General features: G+C 36.6%; 1 protein-coding gene across 5 annotated transcripts; it reads right to left on the reverse strand.

The window, feature by feature from the left end:
- Nucleotides 1-944: 944 nt before the first annotated feature.
- On the reverse strand, nt 945-20,254 carry LOC135114104 (UDP-glycosyltransferase UGT5-like). Of its 5 annotated transcripts, none has more exons than XM_064029805.1 (11): nt 20,158-20,254; nt 13,410-13,559; nt 12,347-12,619; nt 9,336-9,529; nt 8,453-8,548; nt 7,684-7,777; nt 7,359-7,450; nt 6,769-6,902; nt 3,580-3,799; nt 3,298-3,441; nt 945-1,375 (listed from the first exon to the last, which is right to left on the reverse strand). In XM_064029805.1, the coding sequence occupies exons 2-11, from the start codon at nt 13,557-13,559 to the stop codon at nt 1,237-1,239; spliced, it is 1,536 nt and encodes a 511-aa protein (XP_063885875.1). In that variant the 5' UTR covers nt 20,158-20,254; the 3' UTR covers nt 945-1,236. The 5 variants fall into 5 exon arrangements, with proteins under 5 accessions (XP_063885875.1, XP_063885872.1, XP_063885874.1 ...); XM_064029802.1 differs by lacking the exon at nt 20,158-20,254 and adding an exon at nt 18,099-18,255; XM_064029804.1 differs by lacking the exon at nt 20,158-20,254 and adding an exon at nt 17,113-17,239.
- Nucleotides 20,255-21,549: the final 1,295 nt, after the last annotated feature.

Here is a 21,549-nt window from a genome sequence, read left to right on the forward strand (position 1 = left end):
TTCTTATATGTTAGCTCTTCACTTTCTCATCCTTTTCTCCTTCCAGAAATAGTTTATTCACTGATGTTTATCTGCTGGTTGTCATCTGCCTTGCTGCTCCTGGGACTTAACCAGACCTTACACAAGCTGAGCACGTTAACCATTATACTACACTGTACGTATGTGTGTGTAAATTGAGGCTATGGACAAGAAAAGGATTGATACATGTTAAAGACGTTGCCATCACCATAACAAAACTCTTATGGAAAAACAAAAATAGTTAAAGGATAGTAAAAGATAGCCAATTTTATGAAGAAAAGTCCTTGTTTGAGGATGAGTCATATCTGCTATGTTCAGTATAATAGTAGTAGCACTGTAGTAGTAGTAGTAGTAGTATATTTGCATCTTTTCCTTTAATGCTACAAAATCTCTCTCCTCCAGTTATGAAATTATTAGATTTAATCTTATTGCCACATCTCTAGACCCTGTCTTCTCAGTTACCTATTGTATTATTATGTCATTGTTTTTCAAAGTATTTTAATCACACTCATGTTTGAACATGCCATATAACTTTCAAATTAATTTCTCTAGCATCACTTCTTTACTATACTATTGAGGATTTGTTCTGAGTTATCTGGTCAATCACTTAAATAACTTGATTTAATTACTATCTTCAACTGCTCCTTGGCTTCTTGTCTGAAGTGTTAGCTCTACTTTCTCATCCTTTTCTCCTCTCAGAAATGTTAACTCACTATCTGCTGGTCACCCACCTGCATCACTGCTCTTGGGACTTCTTGGCCGTGAGCTAAACATGCTAACCACTACATTACACTACATGTGTGTGTAAATTGAGGTTAAGGCCAGAAAAAGGATGGAGATCATGTTAAAGAAGCTGCCTTCACTGCCATTACCATAAGATCATTATGGAAAACAAGTGTAGCTGAAGGATATTAAAAGACAGCCAGTTTTATAAAGAACCTCCTTCATTTAAGGTAAGTCATATATTATATGTTCATTAATAGTAGTAGTAGTAGTAGTAGTAGTGGTAATAGTAGTAGTTAAAAAATTCTGTGATTAGGGAAACAATGTTTTATCACTATCAGAAATATAACATTATGGGTATATAGTACACATGTTGCTGCATACATCCACTTCCACTGCATTAAATTAATAGTTCAGTAAATTAGTTGTTCAGAATCATTCATTAACCTCTTCAAACATATTTACAAGTAAAACATTTGATAATGCTGGTTAGTTTTAGTCAGATTTCTGCTTTCTATTTTTGCTACAAAACAGCAAGTGACACAGGAAACGGAGAATTTGAAAGGACACATAAAAGAAGAGCAGCAGTGCCACCACAACAGTGATCCAGACATCTACATTGTACAGCTGATACCTGCAAAGAAACAAGAGTTTGTGCTTTATTGCATTACAAAATATTTAGAAAGTATATATATATATATATATATATATATATATATATATATATATATATATATATATATATATATATATATATATATATATATATATATATATATGCCTTTCTGCTATATCAGTTTCTCCTGTTGCTTCTTGCCACTAATAAGTACTATTTCATTCTATAATATACTCTAAAATCAAATTCAAGCATTAACCTCTAATCAAAGAGAATTACATTTTCATTTTAAGCTCAAACAATGATCTGTAGAATATGGTTGTCTACACTTCACCAGCTGTAAGAAGATATTGTTAGAACAGAGGCTAATTACTGGCTTAGAGGTGAAAAATGATGTGTGGTACTATGTGCATGAACAAGGGCAACAGTTACTAATACTACTTGAATAATGCTGGCTGTGTAAAACACTTAATGGCAACTATAATGGGTGTTTGAGGGTGTGTTACAGGTGTGTTACATCATATTTGTTTGGAATGACTCTAACAAACTGATTAATTGGGATTAACTTTGATAGTGTGTATTTCAGATACTCAACAATTTTCATCACTATGGTCAAGTGACAAAAATAGATCATAAAGGTGCTTACCTTTTTAAATTTACCCTGCATAATACCTACCCAGCTGCCCGATGCATGAAGATATGCTCTGCCCCATTGTTACCCTTGTACCACTAAGAAAGAATGCTACCACTCCTGCCACCACCAGCATTACTGTGAATCTATCTGGATACTTTTATTGTGTTAGTAAGGGATATCTGGGAATGGAGTCTGTCATTGGCTTATATTTGACATTGTACCACATCATGAGCTTATAATATTTACATTAAGCTTAAATAAATTCCCTTCTATTCCTTCATATTACTTGATTATGTTTGCTCTCGCCTTATTGCAGGTATTATAGTTTATATTGTAGCTACTGTTTTCATGCTCAGAATAAACAAAGCATTGTGTCATTTTCAGGCATGCATTGTAGGTGAAACAATAAGAGACATGACAGATGTACAAATTAAGCAAACGTAATACTCAACACACTGGATATTTTATTCCTCATCATCATCAAGAAACAAAATCATCCTCTGTGGGGATGGAGCTGAGGGAGTGATGTCATAACAATGTCATGACACCTTCATGCATCTGGTCATGCATCTGGCAGTTGGCTGGATCTTACATGCATTAATTTACAAGAGTAAGTGGCTTTATTATCTACTTTTGTCACTTGACCATAGTGACAAAAATTAGTGGAATGTCTGAAACACACTGTCAAAGCTGGTTCCAGTTCATCAACTTTGACAGTTATTCCTAAAAATTGATGTAACACCTCTTCCACACACACAAGACTGTAAAGCTGCTTGATTACTATAATAATTTGCTCTCTGCCTCCTTGCAGGCTCATGATTACAATTACAGTAAAGCCTCATGAACTTGACCCTCCATTGCTTAGATTTTCCAGTCATTGTTCATGTTAAATACAAACCTGACAAAAAGGTTGTAAATAGGACTGAGTGGAGCAACAAACCAATAAAATGTAACACAACCTTACCATGTGCTTTGTTTACAGATATTGCATGACTGGCAGTGGCTCTCTGTAACTGCCACTACTTCAAGTTCTTTTGCAAATTAATATAATACTTGTATAATACTTATGGACCATGACATTTTGCAATGAGTGAATGCTGTCAGTCACCCAACATCTATAAATAAACCCAAAAAGAGGATTGTGTAATATCAAAGATATTGCTTTTCTTCCCCTGCTCTATCCTATCAACTTTGAAGATATAACTAGATTTAAATATATATTGCTGTGGCAAACTAGATTATGTATTTCATTTGTAAGTGAGCCAATATTATGAAAATGCGTATTACAGGCAGCATCATCACTAACCATGGCATTGATCGAACAGGGCTAACAAGGTGTGGTGCTCCGTGGTGACGAATTACATACTCCAACCAGTACACGGCAACGTCTTCAGGTCTCTGAGCTTGGTCCATCATAACCAATGATCTTCGCTGTGCCTCTTCCTTCAGGCTGGTATGTAAAAGGTATATGCTTTTATAAGAATATGTAAATGCATTGCAAATGCATACTTGCCAATGTGATAAGCAGGTTTTGTTTCTAATTTTAAAGGCACAATGTAATGGAACTTTGCTATTATACTTAACTTACCTTTTATCATTCATGACTTCAAATATTTTCTCTGTTAGTGCTTCAGGAGTTAATTCCTCCCAGAGGAGAACTTTTCCCCATCCATTCTTTTCCACTTCAAACATGTTTGAATGCTGGTCTGCAAACACAGGCATGCCCAAAACAGGCACACCGTGATACATGGACTCAAGGGTGCTCAGTAATCCTCCGTGTGTAATGAACAACTTCAGTTTAGGGTGACCTGTTGTTAGGATACATTTTACTTTAGTCACTAGAAACATGACAGCTCAAGATGAAAATAACTCTGGAATGAAGCTAGCTATTTCTGAGTATTTGTATATCTCTTTGTACAGGATATAAAACAAGAAAGAAGCATTCAGTTTGTGAGGTGGAAGATGCTCAGTAGAACACTCAACATATGAGTCACCCTCTGACCACACACTGTGGAGCTGTGTGCATGCACTGAGTGAGAAGTAAAGTGTAAAGATGCTCATTAAGCAAAGCAGGGAGAGTGTTATAATGGTTCAGGCAGATCTAGGCAAGAGGAGAGTGATGAGTTTAGAAGACAACTGGATCTGATGAGAGATAATATGAGAGACCTATTGGTCTGTAAAGCTATCTGATTATTTACTATTATTAGTTAGCTGTGTGCATGGGAAAAAATAAATATATTTAGAAAAACCACAAATGGGTGAGAGGGACTGTGTAAAGAAAGCATGTGATATATGCAGTAATGGGAAACAGCCTCATGAGAATTACATTTCATCTGATCAGTTGATCAGATTAGATATGGGAAAGGGGATGGATCTATTGTAATGAAAAAGTGACAGATCTGTTGTAGTGAATGAAGAGTTAACTGATTCTGCTGCTAAGCCCTGATATGAAGAGATCTGTCAAGGCCGCTCTGCTGGTGATCTGGTCATTACTGAGTCTTGGTCATTCTCTTTTAGGGATTTTGATGAAACTTTTGCTGTTGCCTTAGACATATCAAAAGCTTTTGATAGTCTGGCACAAAGCTTTGATTTTCAAACTATCCTCCTATGGCTTCTATCCTTCCCTCCAACTTCACCTTAAGTTTCCTTTCTGACCATTCTATTGGTGCCATGATAGACGGTCACTGTTCTTCTCCAGAGTCCATTAACAGTGGCATTCCTCAGGGTTTTGTCCTGTCATCCACTCTCTTCCCATTATTCATCAATGATCTTTTAAACAAACTTTTGTCCTATCCACTCTTACGCTGATGACACCATCCTCCACTTTCCCACATCTTTTCATAGATGTCCAATCCTTCAGGAAGTTAACAGCTCAAGCAGGGAAGCATCTTACTTCTGATCCCTCTAAAATTTCTGATTGGGGCAGAGCAAACTTAGTATTGTTCAATGCCTCAAAAACTCAATTCCTCTATCTATCAATTCGACACAACCTTCCAGATTATTAACTGTCCCCTCTTCTTCAATGACACTTGACCCCTCTTCTACAGTGAACATCCTTGGTTTGTCCTTTACTTATAATCTAAACTGGAAACTTCATCTCTTGCTAAAAACAGCTCTTAGGAAGTTAGGCATTCTGTGTTGTTTCCACAGTTTTTCTCACCCTCCCAGCTGCTCTGTACAGGGCTTAACCACCCATGTATGAAGTATGTTTCACTTGTATGTGGGGGTTCCACTCATACCATGCTTTTAGACAGGGTGGAATCAAAAGCTTTTCAACTCCTCTCCTATGACTGACTCTTCAGCCTCTTTTTGTCTTAGCATTTTTCTCATTGCTGCAACATTGCATCTCTTGCTATCTTCTATCACTATTTTCATACTAACTGATCTTATCTTGCTAACTGCATGCCTCCCCTACTCCTGTGACCTCACTGCACAAGGCTTTCTTTTTTCTCTCATCTCTATTTTGTCCACCTCTCTAATGCATGAGTTAACCAGTATTTGCAATCATTCATCCCTTTCTCTGGTAAACTCTGGAACTCCCTGCTTGCTTCTGTATTTCCTCCTTCCTATGATGAACTCTTTCAAGAGGGAGGTTGCAAGACCCCCCTTTCTTTTTTTTCTTTTTTTTTTTTCATGCAAGGCCACTGGCTAAGGGCAACAAAAAAATGTATGAAAAAAAGCCCACTTAATGCCAGGTTCCAGAGAAAGTTCCAAATATGAGAATCAAATAATGGAGGCTCAAAGTGTCTTGAAACCTCCCTCTTGAAAGAGTTCAAGTCATAGGAAAGAGGAAATACTGAAGCAAGTAGGGAGTTCCAGAGTTTATCTGAGAAAGGGATGAATGACTGAGAATTCTGGTTAACTCTTGCATTAGAGGTTTAAATCCCTGTCAGGATACGCATGATTGCAAAGGCCTGTGACATTGTGGGATGTCATTCAGGAATTGCTATCTCAGAATGGTTCCTAGTATTTCTTCCACATTAATTGTATTCTGTGTTGGCAAAGCTAACACAAAAAACACCCCCTGCCTCTTCCCCTATTTTCACACTGTTGATTATACAAAGATATTTTCAGCTATCTTGTCTGTCAGTCTTACTCCACAAAAATAATAAAAAAAATATGAATATAAAGAAAATATTATAAGAAAAATATAAAGATAACTAACTATCCTTGAAGGAAAATTATGGAAACAGACATTATTCACTTGTCCATATGACTTTTGGCACAAGCCACTGGAGACATACCACGTGTCAACAGCCATGTGACACTTGGGATGAGTAAATGTTTGTTTCTATAATTATTCCGAGGAGTTAGCATTTTAATATTACTGTTTTCTTGAAATTTTTGTTTTGTTAAATTAGCTTAGGGTAATGATAAGGTGATTGAAAATATCTCAATATGAACATCTATGAAAGCAACAAGAATAAAGAGTGCACCAATCCATCTGCCTTTCCAAAAAGGGTGAGGAGATGGAGGGTGTGGCTTTAAGATTAGCTGGGCAACTAATCTTTCATTCTTTAGGTAACATGTCCTGTGGTTTCTGACTTGAATAAAACTTCAATAAAAAAAAAAATATATATATATATATATATATAAAAGATATCAAGCAAGGAACACTATTTAACTACCTGATTCAAGAAATAGAGATGCCAAGTAATTTTACTTAGACACCCATTGCTTTAAATTCAACTGCCTGAGACATTGACTTTTTTTACCTAAAATATATAGACAAACAGTGACCTGTGACTGATGACACCCTCTGGCATTACTATCTTACCAAGTATATCCTGTTGTGGGAGCCACTTTCCAAGGCGCACATTGGGGGGAAGATCTTCCATGGTGTCTTTGTCCCACTTCCACAAGACATGCTGCTTAAGTGATCCAAACACTTGCACTAAAATTTTTCGATACCTATTAAAATACAAATTTCAATCAATATAAGAATAAAGCGCATAAAAAACAATTTGTAATGATATATTAACTTGACTATCCATTGTCTTATATATGGAGCATGAGAGTGCTAGACAATCTAACTCCTAATTCCATCCATTTATAGACAATCTAACTCCTAATTCCATCCATTTATATCTGAAGTCTGTTCCTGAGAAGTCCCCAAGGAGATGGCATAGAAGTATAATTATTCTATCATGGAGGTTCTTATACTACATACTATATATGCCTTTCACCACATTAAATCCATTTTACTGTCCTGGTAAAGAAATGCAAAAGAAGCATGTTGGAATGCAGGTATATTCCCTAATAATAGCATAAGACTTACACTATCATGAGACATGCTACAACTAACAATTAAGACTACTTGATTAAAACTGCACTGAGTAATCCTGACACCTAAGAAGCAAAACTCACTCTTCTGGCATGGAGGAGGGGGTTACAGCTGAGCCCAAGCTGAAGAAGATGAACCCATCCTCTCCAGAACTTGCCACCCAGTCCTCCAGGTCCTGCATGTAAATAAGCAATGATGGTCAAATACCAACTGGGAGAAACAAGCTAGCATTTTCTTGAACTTTTACAAGGCTAAGTGTTATTAAACAAATTAGACTGCTCTGTGTTATGTTTCTGTTCCAGTGCAAACTCTTCACATTTTCAAATAATTGTAATTACATTTAAAATCCTTATGAGTCTCTCCCATCTTACAAAGTAAATTTTGATAGGTCATGTTATCAAAACCTACCTTAGGAAGTGGACTTGATGGGTGGCAATGGATTCCTCCACAATACACTGTAGTAGGTACAGATGGCTGGGCAGGCATTTCCAATGTTTTGATACTGTTAAAGTTGATAAAAATGTTCTTTTATGGTCATTAAGGTGTGTGGCAAAGTTATGCAAGTAATTAGTGTTGACATTTTTGTTTTCATTACATATTCATATGCCAGTATGTGTACTAATACACATTTGCACACCCTTACTCATATACACTCATACATACCAATACATTTAAGCAATTTTCAGAAGTGAAATACATAGTTTTATTTTTTTAAAGGTCACTCCAAATTCCTCCTCAGCCAGACCCTGTATTTGTGGCTTACCTCTTGGGTGCATCATCCCCTTACAGACTACATCACACCAACTCATTCCTTTCACTGCAACATTAATAAACATGTAAGAAAAATTTATCTAGGTAAGAAAAAATTACCTAGGTAAGAAAAAATTATCTATAAATCAGATGCTAGTACATAAAGTCATTTACATAGGCAGACCTTATTTCATAAGTGGATGAGTGACTGTCAGCCATGTAGTGCATTCTCTCTCTCTCTCTCTCTCTCTCTCTCTCTCTCTCTCTCTCTCTCTCTCTCTCTCTCTCTCTCTCTCTCAAACTTTATTTCCTCCAGAAACATTCATACACTTGTTCAGTCCTCTGTCTCTATTAACCAAGGGGCTGTTGTGTTGACTTGCACTGTATCTTTTATGAGTATTAAAGATGTAAAAAAAATATCTCTAACCTGTTTATCAATGTAAGGCTGGAGTTTAGGTGCATTTCTGGGAAAGCTGGCATATCTTCAGGACATAACCCTCGTTGACGGCACTCTTTTTCTATACTGAAAACAGAAAATTGTGAAATAAAGTAGATCTATGTACTTGGCCAACACCCTTTTTACATGAATGGTGGCCATGACAAGATATCAAGCCATGTCAAACTGTCTTATTGTAAAAATCAGAATAAAGATAAGGATGAAATCTTCAGCCATCTTTTATGAAATTATGAAATGGAATACAAATGATATTCAAATCTGGTTGTGGAGTGTGCAGCAAGGTTGGCTGTCATTTCTACCACAAGGACAAATAAATATTGTAAACTTTGTGTTCATGTGAGTATTCATCAAAGTTTAATAAAGGAATAGATAACAAGGTGTATCTTGGAATAATAATAAAGACATGTCCACGCCAGCTAAATGCTCAAGAATACAGAGAGAGAGAGAGAGAGAGAGAGAGAGAGAGAGAGAGAGAGAGAGAGAGAGAGAGAGAGAGAGAGAGAGAGAGAGAGAGAGAGAGAGAGAGAGAGAGAGAGAGAGAGAGAGTCATATAAACGCAGGTGTGACAATACATAATTAACAACTTGAGAGAGAGAGAGAGGGGGGGGGGATGATCCTGTAAATGCAGGTGTGACAATACATAATTCACAACAAGAGAGAGAGAGAGAGAGAGAGTTGCTCTGGAGTGAATCCACATAATGCAAAGAAATGGAGATCAGTCCTGTGCTATAGGTACTAGTAACTATTCATGGAAATTGCATCTGGGGAACAATTCTACAGCCAACCCATGTACAAGATAAGATGCTAAGCAGATAAAAGTAAACCACCATATAGGATTAAGATGAAAACTTACATATTAGTTACATATTTAACAAATATGGTATTTGAAGCAACATCTGTGAGGGAAAGCACCATGCGCTCCAGGAAGCTGTATGGGTGCTTGTAGTAGAAGAGTGCATTATGGGCAAATGATGAAAATGTGACACTTCCTGCCATTTGTGCCATGGGTCCATGAAGTGCAGCTGGACACAGATAGACATAAGGAACCTGGCGAGAAAAATATAATACAGTTGTATTCAATATGATAAAGTTAACTAGAAACAGTACAATTAGTGTAAGAATAAGATGGATGGTTCCAACAATTTTTTGCTAAACTTTGTTGTTTTGTAAGGAAAATACACAAAAAGTGAAAAATGAAAACTTTTATAAATGGAAAATCCTTTTCCCTACAAAGAAAACAAGCAAAAAACTAAAATAAATAAAAAGCCAGTAAACAATTCATTATCATTAGTCTGTCCCCAATACCAATATCATACTACCTTCCACCTTAGCCTACAGATTTTGGTGTCTCACTTCCCTAACAAAATACAGAATTACCACAACAATGCTGCTGAATGCTTAACTTCTTACGTTTTTATAGCTATTTCCAAAAAAAGAAAAAATCTTTTGTACCAAAAACCTTAATTTCTTAATTTCTTCATCTATCAAAACAAAACCCATCAGATAATTATTTTCTCTAAACATATAACCTTTTCCCTCTGCATGAGATTTTTCAATTTTTCCAACAGTAGATACCTTACTGGATATTTAAAAAAATGTCCCATCATTACTCAGCTGTCCTCTCCATTTAATTTAATTTCTTTTGTTTTAGTTTCCTCTATACCAAGAACACCATCTTGCCTCCTCCACCTCTGATTTTATGGTGAGCCTTGACAGTCTTGTCACTACACATGGATGCTGCTTTTCATGTTATGGATACACTTAAATAAAATATTGCTCATAAATCAAATTCTGCTACATGCACAAGGTTTGTTTTGCTGATGTCTTCTAATATTGTTCTTAGAGTAAGCATCCACTGTTCTATCCACTTCATAATGCTCACACTCACCCTCACACACATATACACATCTGAAACCCCAAAAGACATCAGTAAAGTACTAAACGGAAAGTTCCAACAAGTTTTCACAGAAGAATTAGAATTTAAAGAACCAAAGATGAGAAGATAAAAAAGCAACTGTGGAAAATTATAGTAATTAAAGAAGTTTATAAAATGATGAAGGAACTGGAAGAGTGAAAAGCGACAGGACCAGATGGAGTATCAGGTTTCATCTTAAAATAGTGCAAGAAACAGTTAAATGAATCAGTATGTGACATAATTAAGTGCTCAATATCAAATGGAAGAGTGCCTAAAGAATAGAAGAGAGCAGACAGACATAGTGCCAATTTATAAAAGTGGAAAGAAAGACCAACAACTAAACTATAGAGCAGTATCAATGACCAGCATAGTGTGTAAGCTCTGTGGAAAAATGATAAAGAAGCACTGGACAGAATTTCTAGGAAAAACATGATATAATAACTGAAAAACAGTATGGCTATAGACAACAAGCAATCATGTGTGACCAATTTGATGAGCTTTTATTTGAGAGTGACTGATATAACACAAGAGAGGGATGGATGGGTAGACTATGTGCATTTAGATCTAAAAGAGTTCTCCACAGCAAGCAATTATGAAGGTTAGAAAATATAGGAGGATTAAATGAAAAATAAAAAAAAATGGAAGGAAAGTTACTTAAAGGGAAGAGAAATGAGAACGGTGGTAAAATGTGAAATTGAGATGGAGAAAAGTAGATAGTGGCGTACCATAAGGATCAGTGCTAGCACCAATACTTTTCCTGATCTACATAAATGATATGCCTGAAGAAGTAAAGAGTTACACGAGATTGTTTGCAGATGATACAAAATGACAAAGACATATAAGAAACAACAAAGACTTAGATTCTACAAGAGGATTTTGAATAAAATCTGGGACTGGAGTAAAAAATGGGAGATGGAGTTTAATGTGAAAAAAACTCATGTAATGGAAATGGGAAAAATGTGAAAAGAGACCAAAATAGACAGATAAAATGGGAAATGAAGAAGTAATAAAGTACCAGAAAAGAAAGACCTGGGAGTGATAATACAGGATAGTCAACAGTCAGAGAAGCATGTAGAAAGGATATCCAGAGATAGATATACATGGATAAAGATATGATGAGAAAGATAATTACCACCATGATTAGAATAAAGTTGGAATATGCTGAATCAGTGTGGTCATCCCACAAGAAGAAATGTAAAAAAAATAAATAAAATAGAAAGGTTACAAAGGATGGAAATGAAGATGGTTCCAGAACTGGAAAAATTAACATATGAAGACAGGTTAATGGAAATGAAGCTGCTAACATTGAAACAAAGAAGAGAAAGGAGAGATTTAATACTAATTTATAAATTGTGGAATAGAATGAAAGAAACAGATAATTTGAAACTGCTGCTAAGAGAAGTAGGAATTACCAGATACACATGAGGAGAGCAAAAAAATAAAATAAATAAATAAATAAATAAGAAAAGGAAGATATATAAAGCAAAATAGTTTACCACAGAGAAATATAGAAGTTTGGAATAAGCCCAGTGAGGATGTAGTATTGGCAGTAAGTGTGCAGAACTTTAAGAAAAAAACTGGATAAGTCTAGATATAAAGACAACATCACATGAGTGTAACTCAGCTGCTGTAAATTACAACTAGGTAAAGACACACACATAGTAAAAGAAGGAAGAGATCCTCAACAGGAAATTACTGACATATCTAAAGTCCTAATGAAAGCATGAGAGATGCACAAAATAAGGAATATCCAAGATTGGTGAAAACTACTTATCTAATTTTCAATGAACCAATTACAGATATAAAAGTTGAAGTTAAGCTTTGAGTATGCTTTCAGTTTTCTATTTCAATAAGCTTTATGTTGATTTTATGTGAAATATATAATTTTTGAGGAAAAATTAGCTTTTATATTAATCCTCTCAATTATTTCAGTACATGATACAACTTACTTTCATTTGATGAACGATGGATAACAAGCAGTCAGAGAAGAACATGCCAAGCATGATCAAGTCATACTTCTCTTTCAGCAGGTTCTGAGTTTTTGGATCAGCCAAAGCATCATTACACATCTGGGGTGCTTTAAGTGATAACTGGAAGGGGCCTGAAAACTTGCCACTAGTAAATAAGTTTGGTATGAAGTTGGTGAGTTCCATCTGTGGTAGCACAACTTCCTGGACATTCTGGTGTACCTTCGATGCCTTGTAAGGTGTTAAAATTGTGATCTGTTGAGAGATTAACATATTTAGTCCTTTTATAAAAGTTAAAATTAACTAACATATTATTGCATGCCACCATGAAATGTAGAAGCAAAAATAAATACAAAATCAATAAATAAGTATATTTATACACAATCCCACATGGGATAGCCCAGACAAAGCACCAAACACTTACACATATATCATTCACACTCTTAGCCCCATCAGCTACTGAATAGGGCAGGAGCATGTTAAAGGGGAAGGAGCCACACACTGTCTCTACTGTGATATCAATAAAAAGACTCACCATGTAACATGAGTGAAAAAGTACTTTCCTTTGAAAACATGAGTGACAATAAATATATAATTTATGTAGTATATCAGTTAGCTAAATTGTAATTTCTACTGCATAAATAATTATGTTTACTGAAAATTGAAAACTATAAACTAACTTTCCTCATTTGGAGTCCAAATCATTTTGCCAATTCATGATCACTACAATGTGGCCTGAGTGCCGATCATATCAGATGGCAGATAAAACACTTTTCCAAAATAAAGGGGAAAATTTTACTCTCAAATAGGAAGACATCAACTGAATTAAAAATACATTAAAAATTAGTAAAACTAACAAATATCACAATTTCTCAGCTCAGAAAAATCAATATAAAATCAATGTAGTTTATCATAATCCTTAATATTAAGTCAATATAGTTTATCACAATCCTCAATATAAAATCAATATAGTTTATCAAAATCCTACCTTCAAAATCCTACCTTATATGCACAACACACATAACTGGTGCCTAATGGAACCCACCTGGTGACCTCTGGCTGCCAGAGCATTGATGATACCCATATAAAAGTTTTTGTGACTCTTGGAGGATATGGGAGTCAATACGAGCACCTTGCTGGCCTCTATCACCTGCATAGCTGCCAGCAGGCCGACCACAGCTACCCACCATCTCATCTGACGGAATTCAACAGTTTTAACTTTCAGCCCTATGGATTTCATATCTACAGGTTAATCACGAGGTACTCATAATACCCAATTCAGTCTATTAAGTATTTTTGAATTTAGCTATGTTAAGACTGAGTAATTAGTAACATTTTATTTCTGAATTATATTATGATAAATAAATATATATTTCTTGAGTCTTCAATTAGCGGTAACAACAACAACAACAACAACAACAACAACAACAACAACAACAGCAGCAGCAACAACAATAACAATAATGTGCATACCACCAATATCCTCCATAAAGGAGTAACCCCAAAAAGGGATTCATATGCATAAAAAATATCAAATCACATTAACAAGCATTCCTATACAACTTAACCTTTAGACCTCTTGAGGAGAGAGAATGAACTTTCACCAGCCACATGACACGTGAGCCGGTTTTGTAGCATAACCAAACACTGTATTTCCAGATGGAACCTGACAACAGAAATGGTTTATCTCTGCTACACCTCAACATACTCATATTTTACTTCAACATGTAATTAGATGACTGGACCAGATAGGAGAGCCACTTCCCACAGAGGCTCTGTAGACTGCATCCCATTTGTACATTCACCATCGCTCTCCATCCATACACTCCTCCCGAAAATCTGCTCCACAGATTCTCTCTCTCTCTCTCTCTCTCTCTCTCTCTCTCTCTCTCTCTCTCTCTCTCTCTCTCTCTCTCTCTCTCTCTCTCTCTCTTTCATCTAATATTCTTTTTACACTATTCATCCATTCCACTTGCAATCTTCCACATGGTCCTACATCTCTTCCATCAGCCTCAGTATCATATTCAATTGCTCTTCTTCCATTATCTCTACAAGCCCAAAATGTTCACATCTCCCTGCACTGCTAAATCAACTAATTATTTTTCAACAACAGTTCTTTGCCTTCTTCATTTCTCACATCCACATATATTCCAAATCTACAACAAAAAAAAAGTTCTGCATCGCACCATCCACACTGAATATATTATATGATATACCAGTTCCCTTATGAATATTCAAGACAGTCTTACTGCCTTTGTTACTTTTTTTTTTTTTCATCAAATCAATTTGTCCTGCAGCAAGGAATCCTGGCAGAGAAAATAATGTAGTGAAAAAATCTGTTAGACTGGTATTACTGTGAAATGTAATGATGTAAATTGTAAGCACATCATGACAATAAACATTATTATTATTATTATTATTATTATTATTATTACCATTATTATTATTATTATTATTATCATTATTATTATTATTATTATCATATCAGTGAGAAAATTATATTCAGCAGTTAGATTACATGTTGGAGTTAGGTACATGTCTCGCAGCCAAGAGTGGTGGTTTTAATTGGTTACATCTTCAATACATAAAACCAAATTTTTCACACAACTCTTACTTCTAAAGCCAAGCTGACTATCTGCAATGAGTTGGTCTTCTAAATATCTAATTATTTAGTCTCTAATTACTCCCTCCAGTTTATCTGCTACACTTGCTACTGAAATAGGTCTATAGTTCAATGGGTTGCTATTATTATTACTTTCTTATTTGTAAGACACACATCTGCTTTCTTCCAGTTTTTGAGGAAACAGGCACAATTAAAAAGAACATTTAAATAAATCAGCAAGAGAAAGAGTCAAGTATTCTGGACACCTGTTTGAAACTATGCTGAGACTCCATCTGGTCCCACTGATTTGTCCAATTTTTGCTTACCAAGTCTAATTCTTATCTAATCTCAGCATTTTTCAAAACTTCCAGCCAATGATCAATTGATTGCAACCTTCATGTACTAAAATGCCACTCCACCTGGGGTATGATTATTTGCTCCATCTTTTTTATAAACCTCCTAATTAGCATCATCAAACATATTACAGTTCAGTAGCTTGTGTGCCTTTGTTTCAGTAAAAAAAAAAAAAAAAAAAACTAGTTTTATCAGTTCAGATATGTAACTCACTAACCTTATCACTAAATCAGAGTATATATATGAGTGTGTGGTGTAAGTGACCTTCATCACTAATGCTGTGGTGTTCATCATTTACCCTTGGCTGATTTTCTATTTTAACAACTGTATTTTTTTGATGGTCCACATCTCATTTTTCAAGATACTCCTTTTCAGTTTTATTCAGAGTTTTCGTTCTCGAATACAAATCTTTCCTCTCTTCCCTACCCTCTTTGCTCTGATCAATAAAAATTCTGATCTGCCTTTCCTCTCTCTCATTGTTCACTGACATGTAGACTTTCTCTAAGTTATCCTATTCAGCATCCTCTCCCCATGCAACCTTACTCTTAACAGCCTTGGTAATACAGTGGTTACCATGCTCAGCTCACAATTGAGGTCTAGGTTCAAGTCCTGGGAATGGCAAGTAGGTATGAGATTTAAGTTTAGGGGGTTATGACCTCAGTGTCTTGGCATGTAGTATGTCAGTGGTCTTAATGCTTTGCTTAGATTGGTCTCAATGAGCTCTAAGCTCTTTCTGTATGGGGACAGCTGGCTGTGTTGCAAGACCACCATAAGACCATGGTTAAATCACACACACACACACACACACACACACACCTTACTTGGGGAAACCTGGGGTAGAATGATAAAATAAGGTAAGAAGGTAATATTACAAAAAAAGAAGATTAGGTGCCTGTAACTTACAAAAGTTCAAGTTCACCAACAGAAACATTAATAAGAGAAACTTTTTTTTTTTTTTTTTTTTTTTTTTAGGGTGGATTGCTGTGAGGAGTGTGATCATGGACCACTGGCTTTCTACCACCACTAAACTGGAAACTTAAGATATTGGTTAAATTGTGTACCAAACACTAATTAAGAAAAGAATGTGAAGTGACAAGCCAGTTGCCCTCAATTTTGCTGCAAAGGCTGGTAATAAAAACTTAATAAAAAACTGAATAAATAAATTGAAGAAATTCTCAGCTATTACATGTTTGGTTATTGTTTATGGAGACCCTGGTAGGATCAAACCCTCCCACTTCTGGTTAGGAAGATAGTGAATTTGCCTACACTGTAGCTAGTCATTTACTTATAACAGCAAGAAAGAGTGTATGGAAATAAGCTTATCCTACTACTTTCTGGACATTATTTATTTATTTATTTATTTTATTTATTTTTTTATTGTGATCAACACAAGTGCAAGGCTCAAAAACAGGAAACCACAATGGCCATGAAGCAAATAAATTAACTTAAGCAACAGTGTAGGTAAAATACAAATGCAAAAGCTTACTTGTATGTAGTTCAGCAGGAGAGTTATTGTTGTTCATTACTTTCAAGTAGTTTTCAGTACTACACTAAGTTAAATCTTCCTGTAAATTATCCCCTACATTGGGTGCCGTTGGTCTCCGTTCCCTGGCTGAGTCAACAACTCATTCGAGATTTCAAAACTTGTGCTCGGAAGTGGCGCGTAACTTTAAAGGATAGTCACTATCATAACGGCAAATACAAATTATAATCATGCATCCACCTGATATCTCTAACCTTCGTCCTGTTGGCTGTTGTAATGCGAGTTGTGGAAAGAGACGAATGCACCCACCTGACATTACTATTCTTCGTCCTGTTGGTTGTTATAACTGCAACGCGAGGCACGGAAAGAGACGCGACCAACTGATAATCTCCGGGATCATCACTTTCGACTTACCCACCCTACTGGCGACAGTTCACTGTTGACTCCTCAAAACAAACTGCAGTTATTCGCCTGACTTGTGCCTTCATAAAATGTCAGGTCAACCATCCTGCTCATGCTGATCTTCAGGATCATCACAGCCCTCAGCAACAACAGCTACAACAAGGATGGAGTGGTGTGACGCGCACATGTGCATTTACAGCTTAATTGAACAGCCGAACGAATGAATGACTGTCAACCAGGCGACTGATTGCAATAGTCACATAGGACCATGAACAGTAATTCGTACTATTTATTACTTGTAGATCCCGCTTGGCAAATGACAGTAATATGAAAACCTTTACATTGGCTTCAAATCTTACTGCCAGGTTATTGATTATTACACAGTTAAAATCTCTCTCTCTCTCTCTCTCTCTCTCTCTCTCTCTCTCTCTCTCTCTCTCTCTCTCTCTCTGTGTGTGTGTGTGTGTGTGTGTCTGTGTGTGTGTGTTATTGTCATGCACTGTACATGACAGTCAGTATACTACATAAAATCAGATATTAAAAAAAGGCAACACGAATATGATTATATATTAACTCTTAGTACATCTACAAGATCATAGTAGTAGTAGTAGTAGTAGTAGTAGTAGTAATAATAATAATAATAATAATAATAATAATAATAATAATAATAATAATAATAATAATAGTAATGATAATAATAATAATAGCCTTTATGATTCCACTATAGGACAATAATTAAGAAAGGGGAGTGTGTTGGTGTTTTACACTACAGTACGAAAGTAAACAAAAATATTATGATTATTTCGAAGCGGGTGCGCCAAGTCAACATTGGACAAAAGAATATGATGACAAGTACATATCCGTAAGCACTCAATAAAGCAGCAGAAACTTACCTTATTGGCGGCAATCAAGGAACAACCACACTGGGAAATTGAGGAGGTAAGTATGCGTCTGCCCACCTCACAGTACCTTATCACACGTTATGTTCCAATAGATATGGTAAAAGTCTGTCGTGCAGTCACGATGACTCAGCAACCACTAAGATAGACATTGTTTGAAGGTCACGAGAGAGAGAGAGAGAGAGAGAGAGAGAGAGAGAGAGAGAGAGAGAGAGAGAGAGAGAGAGAGAGAGAGAGAGAGAGAGAGAGAGAGAGAGAAAATTGGGTATGCTGAATTTAGATTATCATACTGTATTTTAACTTCATTTATACGTAACACTCACCTGAAAGTACACCACTAAGAATTACCATCAAAGTCGCCCGCCTCAGATAGATCATCCCAATCAACTACAGACTATGATTAGTTTTCAAATGTTTTACGATAAGTTAAGCAGACTGAAAGTAGCTTGTTGCATTTCCTATTTCAAACTGAGTGTGTGTGGGGAGAGGGAGGAAAGATAATGGAAAAAAAAAGGTAGTCTGTATCAAAAGGTAATCTACGCTTGATCATTTGAATACAGCAGGAACGTCTAAAGTCAACCAGTAACTCGAGCCTTCCATCATAATCACTTGCTTCGTCATAATGAGATCAGGCACGCATCTACTGGTCAAGGCCACTGAAATCTTTATGTCCTAATCTGACGGGAATAATGTAATATCGTTATCAGTGTTGCTTCCAAACAATTTCGCCAGTGAAGTATTTTATTGATTTATTCCTAAGAGAGAGAGAGAGAGAGAGAGAGAGAGAGAGAGAGAGAGAGAGAGAGAGAATTAAGTACAGGAGCGAGAATATATTGGTGGCTCATCCAATGCGGCAAGTTTGTTTACTTATTTATTAACGTACCTATTTATTTTTGGTGCTAGTAGTTTTGTGTGTGTGTGTGTTGGAGCTGGATAGCTGTAATGTAACTGTGCTTGTACAATATGTTTGTGTGAGTATTGCATATCTGCGTGAGTCATTCACACTATTTATGGTCGTCTGCTATAGTCACCCAGCCAGCCGTTACCCTACGGGAAGCTTCGACTGACCACTCACACGTCTCACCACGCCACTCGTCACGTACTGGGACAGCGAGGTCACAACCCCTCGGCTTACATCCCGTTACTACTTGCTGCTAGGTGAGCAGGTGCTACGCATTAAAAAAAGCTCGCCTGTTTGCCTCGCCGCGCCCAGAACGCATTTCGAGACTCGAACCCAGCCGCATTTTTCCTAGGTCTACGTATGGGAGTAGTACATGCGCTCACACATGAAGACGCTCGGTTGTAACCCCAAAACTAGCCACAAGATATTCTCGAAAATACCCTGATTGTGATTACCCAATAAAATTTATCCGATTATATATAACCATAAACCTAATTAAACCTAACTTAAACGTGTTCAAGAGTGGTGGGCATCTACTCTTCCAGACCGGAAATATGCACCCAGACCTTCCCGGTTGTGAGCCGAACGTGCTGACCAGACACTACCCGGTGTGTGTGTATGATTTTACTAAATATGCTCAGACTTTATATAAAAGTATGGACCACAGCTCAAACGTATAAAGTCTGGACCTGACAATATGATGACAAGAACAAACAAAAATGTATAACCTACAGCTTTAACTCAACAGTCAACAGTATGCAGAGGTCACCCATGGACGCAGCTACATAGCAATTTGAGCTGAAAATTTAATAATCAATAACACAAGCAAATCGGACCAAATGTACATATTTCTCATCTAAACATACTAAGCACTACCGTCAATTAATAAAATTACTTCATAAGTTTTAACTCTCCTTTACGGCAGAACCCGCCAGTGTTGTGTGTGTGTGTGTGTGTGTCATTCACCTACGATCGTCTGTTGGTCACTCAGTCAGCCGTTACCCTACGGAAAGAGCTCATAGTGACCGATCTTTGGGTAGGACTGAGACCACTCACACACCACACATCGGGACAGCGAGACCACAATCCCTCGGGTTACATCCCGTACCAATTTTGCTGCCAAGTAAACAGGGGCTACACATTGAGTCTTACCCATTTGCCTCGCTGCGCATGGGACTCGAACCCGTCGGGCCTTCTCGGTGCTGAGCCGAGCGTGCTCACCGCTACACTAGTACGCGGTGTGTGTGTGTGTGTGTTAGCTTTGAGGTAGCTACTATGGGTCTTACGTGTAGGTTGGAACCGGATAATTCTGGATATGCATGAGGATGCTTGGAAAGGTGTATTTTGCGATATTCTCGTGATTTTCTAATATTTTGTATGCTTGTTTGTATAATCTTATATTTATTGCTTCTGTGTTTGGTGTTTGTGAATTCATGTATTTGTCGTTGTATTAGGCTGACGGTAGTTATCTTCGATATCCCAGCTGTCACTCTTCAGTCGTCACCGTTGTTGGCGGATCCATGGAAACAACCCGGAGGTACACCAGAACTGCCACTTTTTACGAGCCACGCCATACGCTCAACCATCATCACTCTCTGATAATCCATTTTCTTTATCCTGTGTCAATACTCAATGCTCTAACTCAATTCACATTTAGGGGGACCGTATGATCCTGTCCCGAGTCTCACCAATCACACTCTTAGACTTAGTGAGAACTTTCTCAAGCAAATGGTTTTATTTTTTGCCGTGAGACTTCAAAAGTGTGGTCGTTAATCCGACGACGTGTATTGAATAGTGTTTCCGGCAACTGTGACCGTCTTCTGTGCCTAAAGAACTATTGATCATTCGGGAGAAACAAGAAACCGGTAGTAATTCTGTTCCTGGAATTATCATTTCCCTTTTCACGTGACGTGTTGCTCTTTTGCCAAGATTTTTTTGCCACTTTTGTCCTCGACAATAGACATGGCTCCAACATCCTTTTCCTTCCTCATACATTTCCCCTTTCCCATTCATACACCTCCAATGCTCTCTTACTGTTGACACTACTCTTTCTCGGTCTTCTGAACTTACGAACGGAGGTTACTGTATTTACTTTTGCCACTGCTTTCACGGTGTAGTCAACTTATTACGAGCTGAAGGAAGTCACGTTTGGCAGGTAGGTAGATCTAACGAGCGGCCCAGCTCGGCCTAAGCTATCCACAGGCTGAAATCTCTGGAACTACGTGACAGATCTCAATGAAACTCGTATCTATGATACCAGAAGACAATTTTACTTTAAGTACATACGTTTCATCACTTCTGACTTGATCGGTAACTTAAGAGATACCTGTCTAAATTGTGTGAGAGAGAGAGAGAGAGAGGCGTCCTTTTACGTGGGGATAGGTGGCAATCCATTATATATATATATATATATATATATATATATATATATATATATATATATATATATATATATATATATATATATATATATATATATATATATATATATATATATATATATATATATATATATATATATATATCCAAACTAAATAACTATAA

Source organism: Scylla paramamosain, chromosome 27, assembly GCF_035594125.1.
Source record: "Scylla paramamosain isolate STU-SP2022 chromosome 27, ASM3559412v1, whole genome shotgun sequence".
Taxonomy (NCBI): Eukaryota; Metazoa; Arthropoda; class Malacostraca; order Decapoda; family Portunidae; genus Scylla; species Scylla paramamosain.

Coding starts and splice junctions, on each gene's coding strand:
- LOC135114104 (XM_064029805.1), bottom strand. CDS start 13,559: ATGAGATGGTGGGTAGCTGTGGTCGGCCTGCTGGCAGCTATGCAGGTG. Junction 9,530..12,346: donor CCATCGTTCATCAAATGAAA/GTAAGTTGTATC, acceptor TTTTCTCGCCAG/GTTCCTTATGTCTATCTGTG. Junction 1,376..3,297: donor CCTGTTCGATCAATGCCATG/GTTAGTGATGAT, acceptor GTTTCTTTGCAG/GTATCAGCTGTACAATGTAG.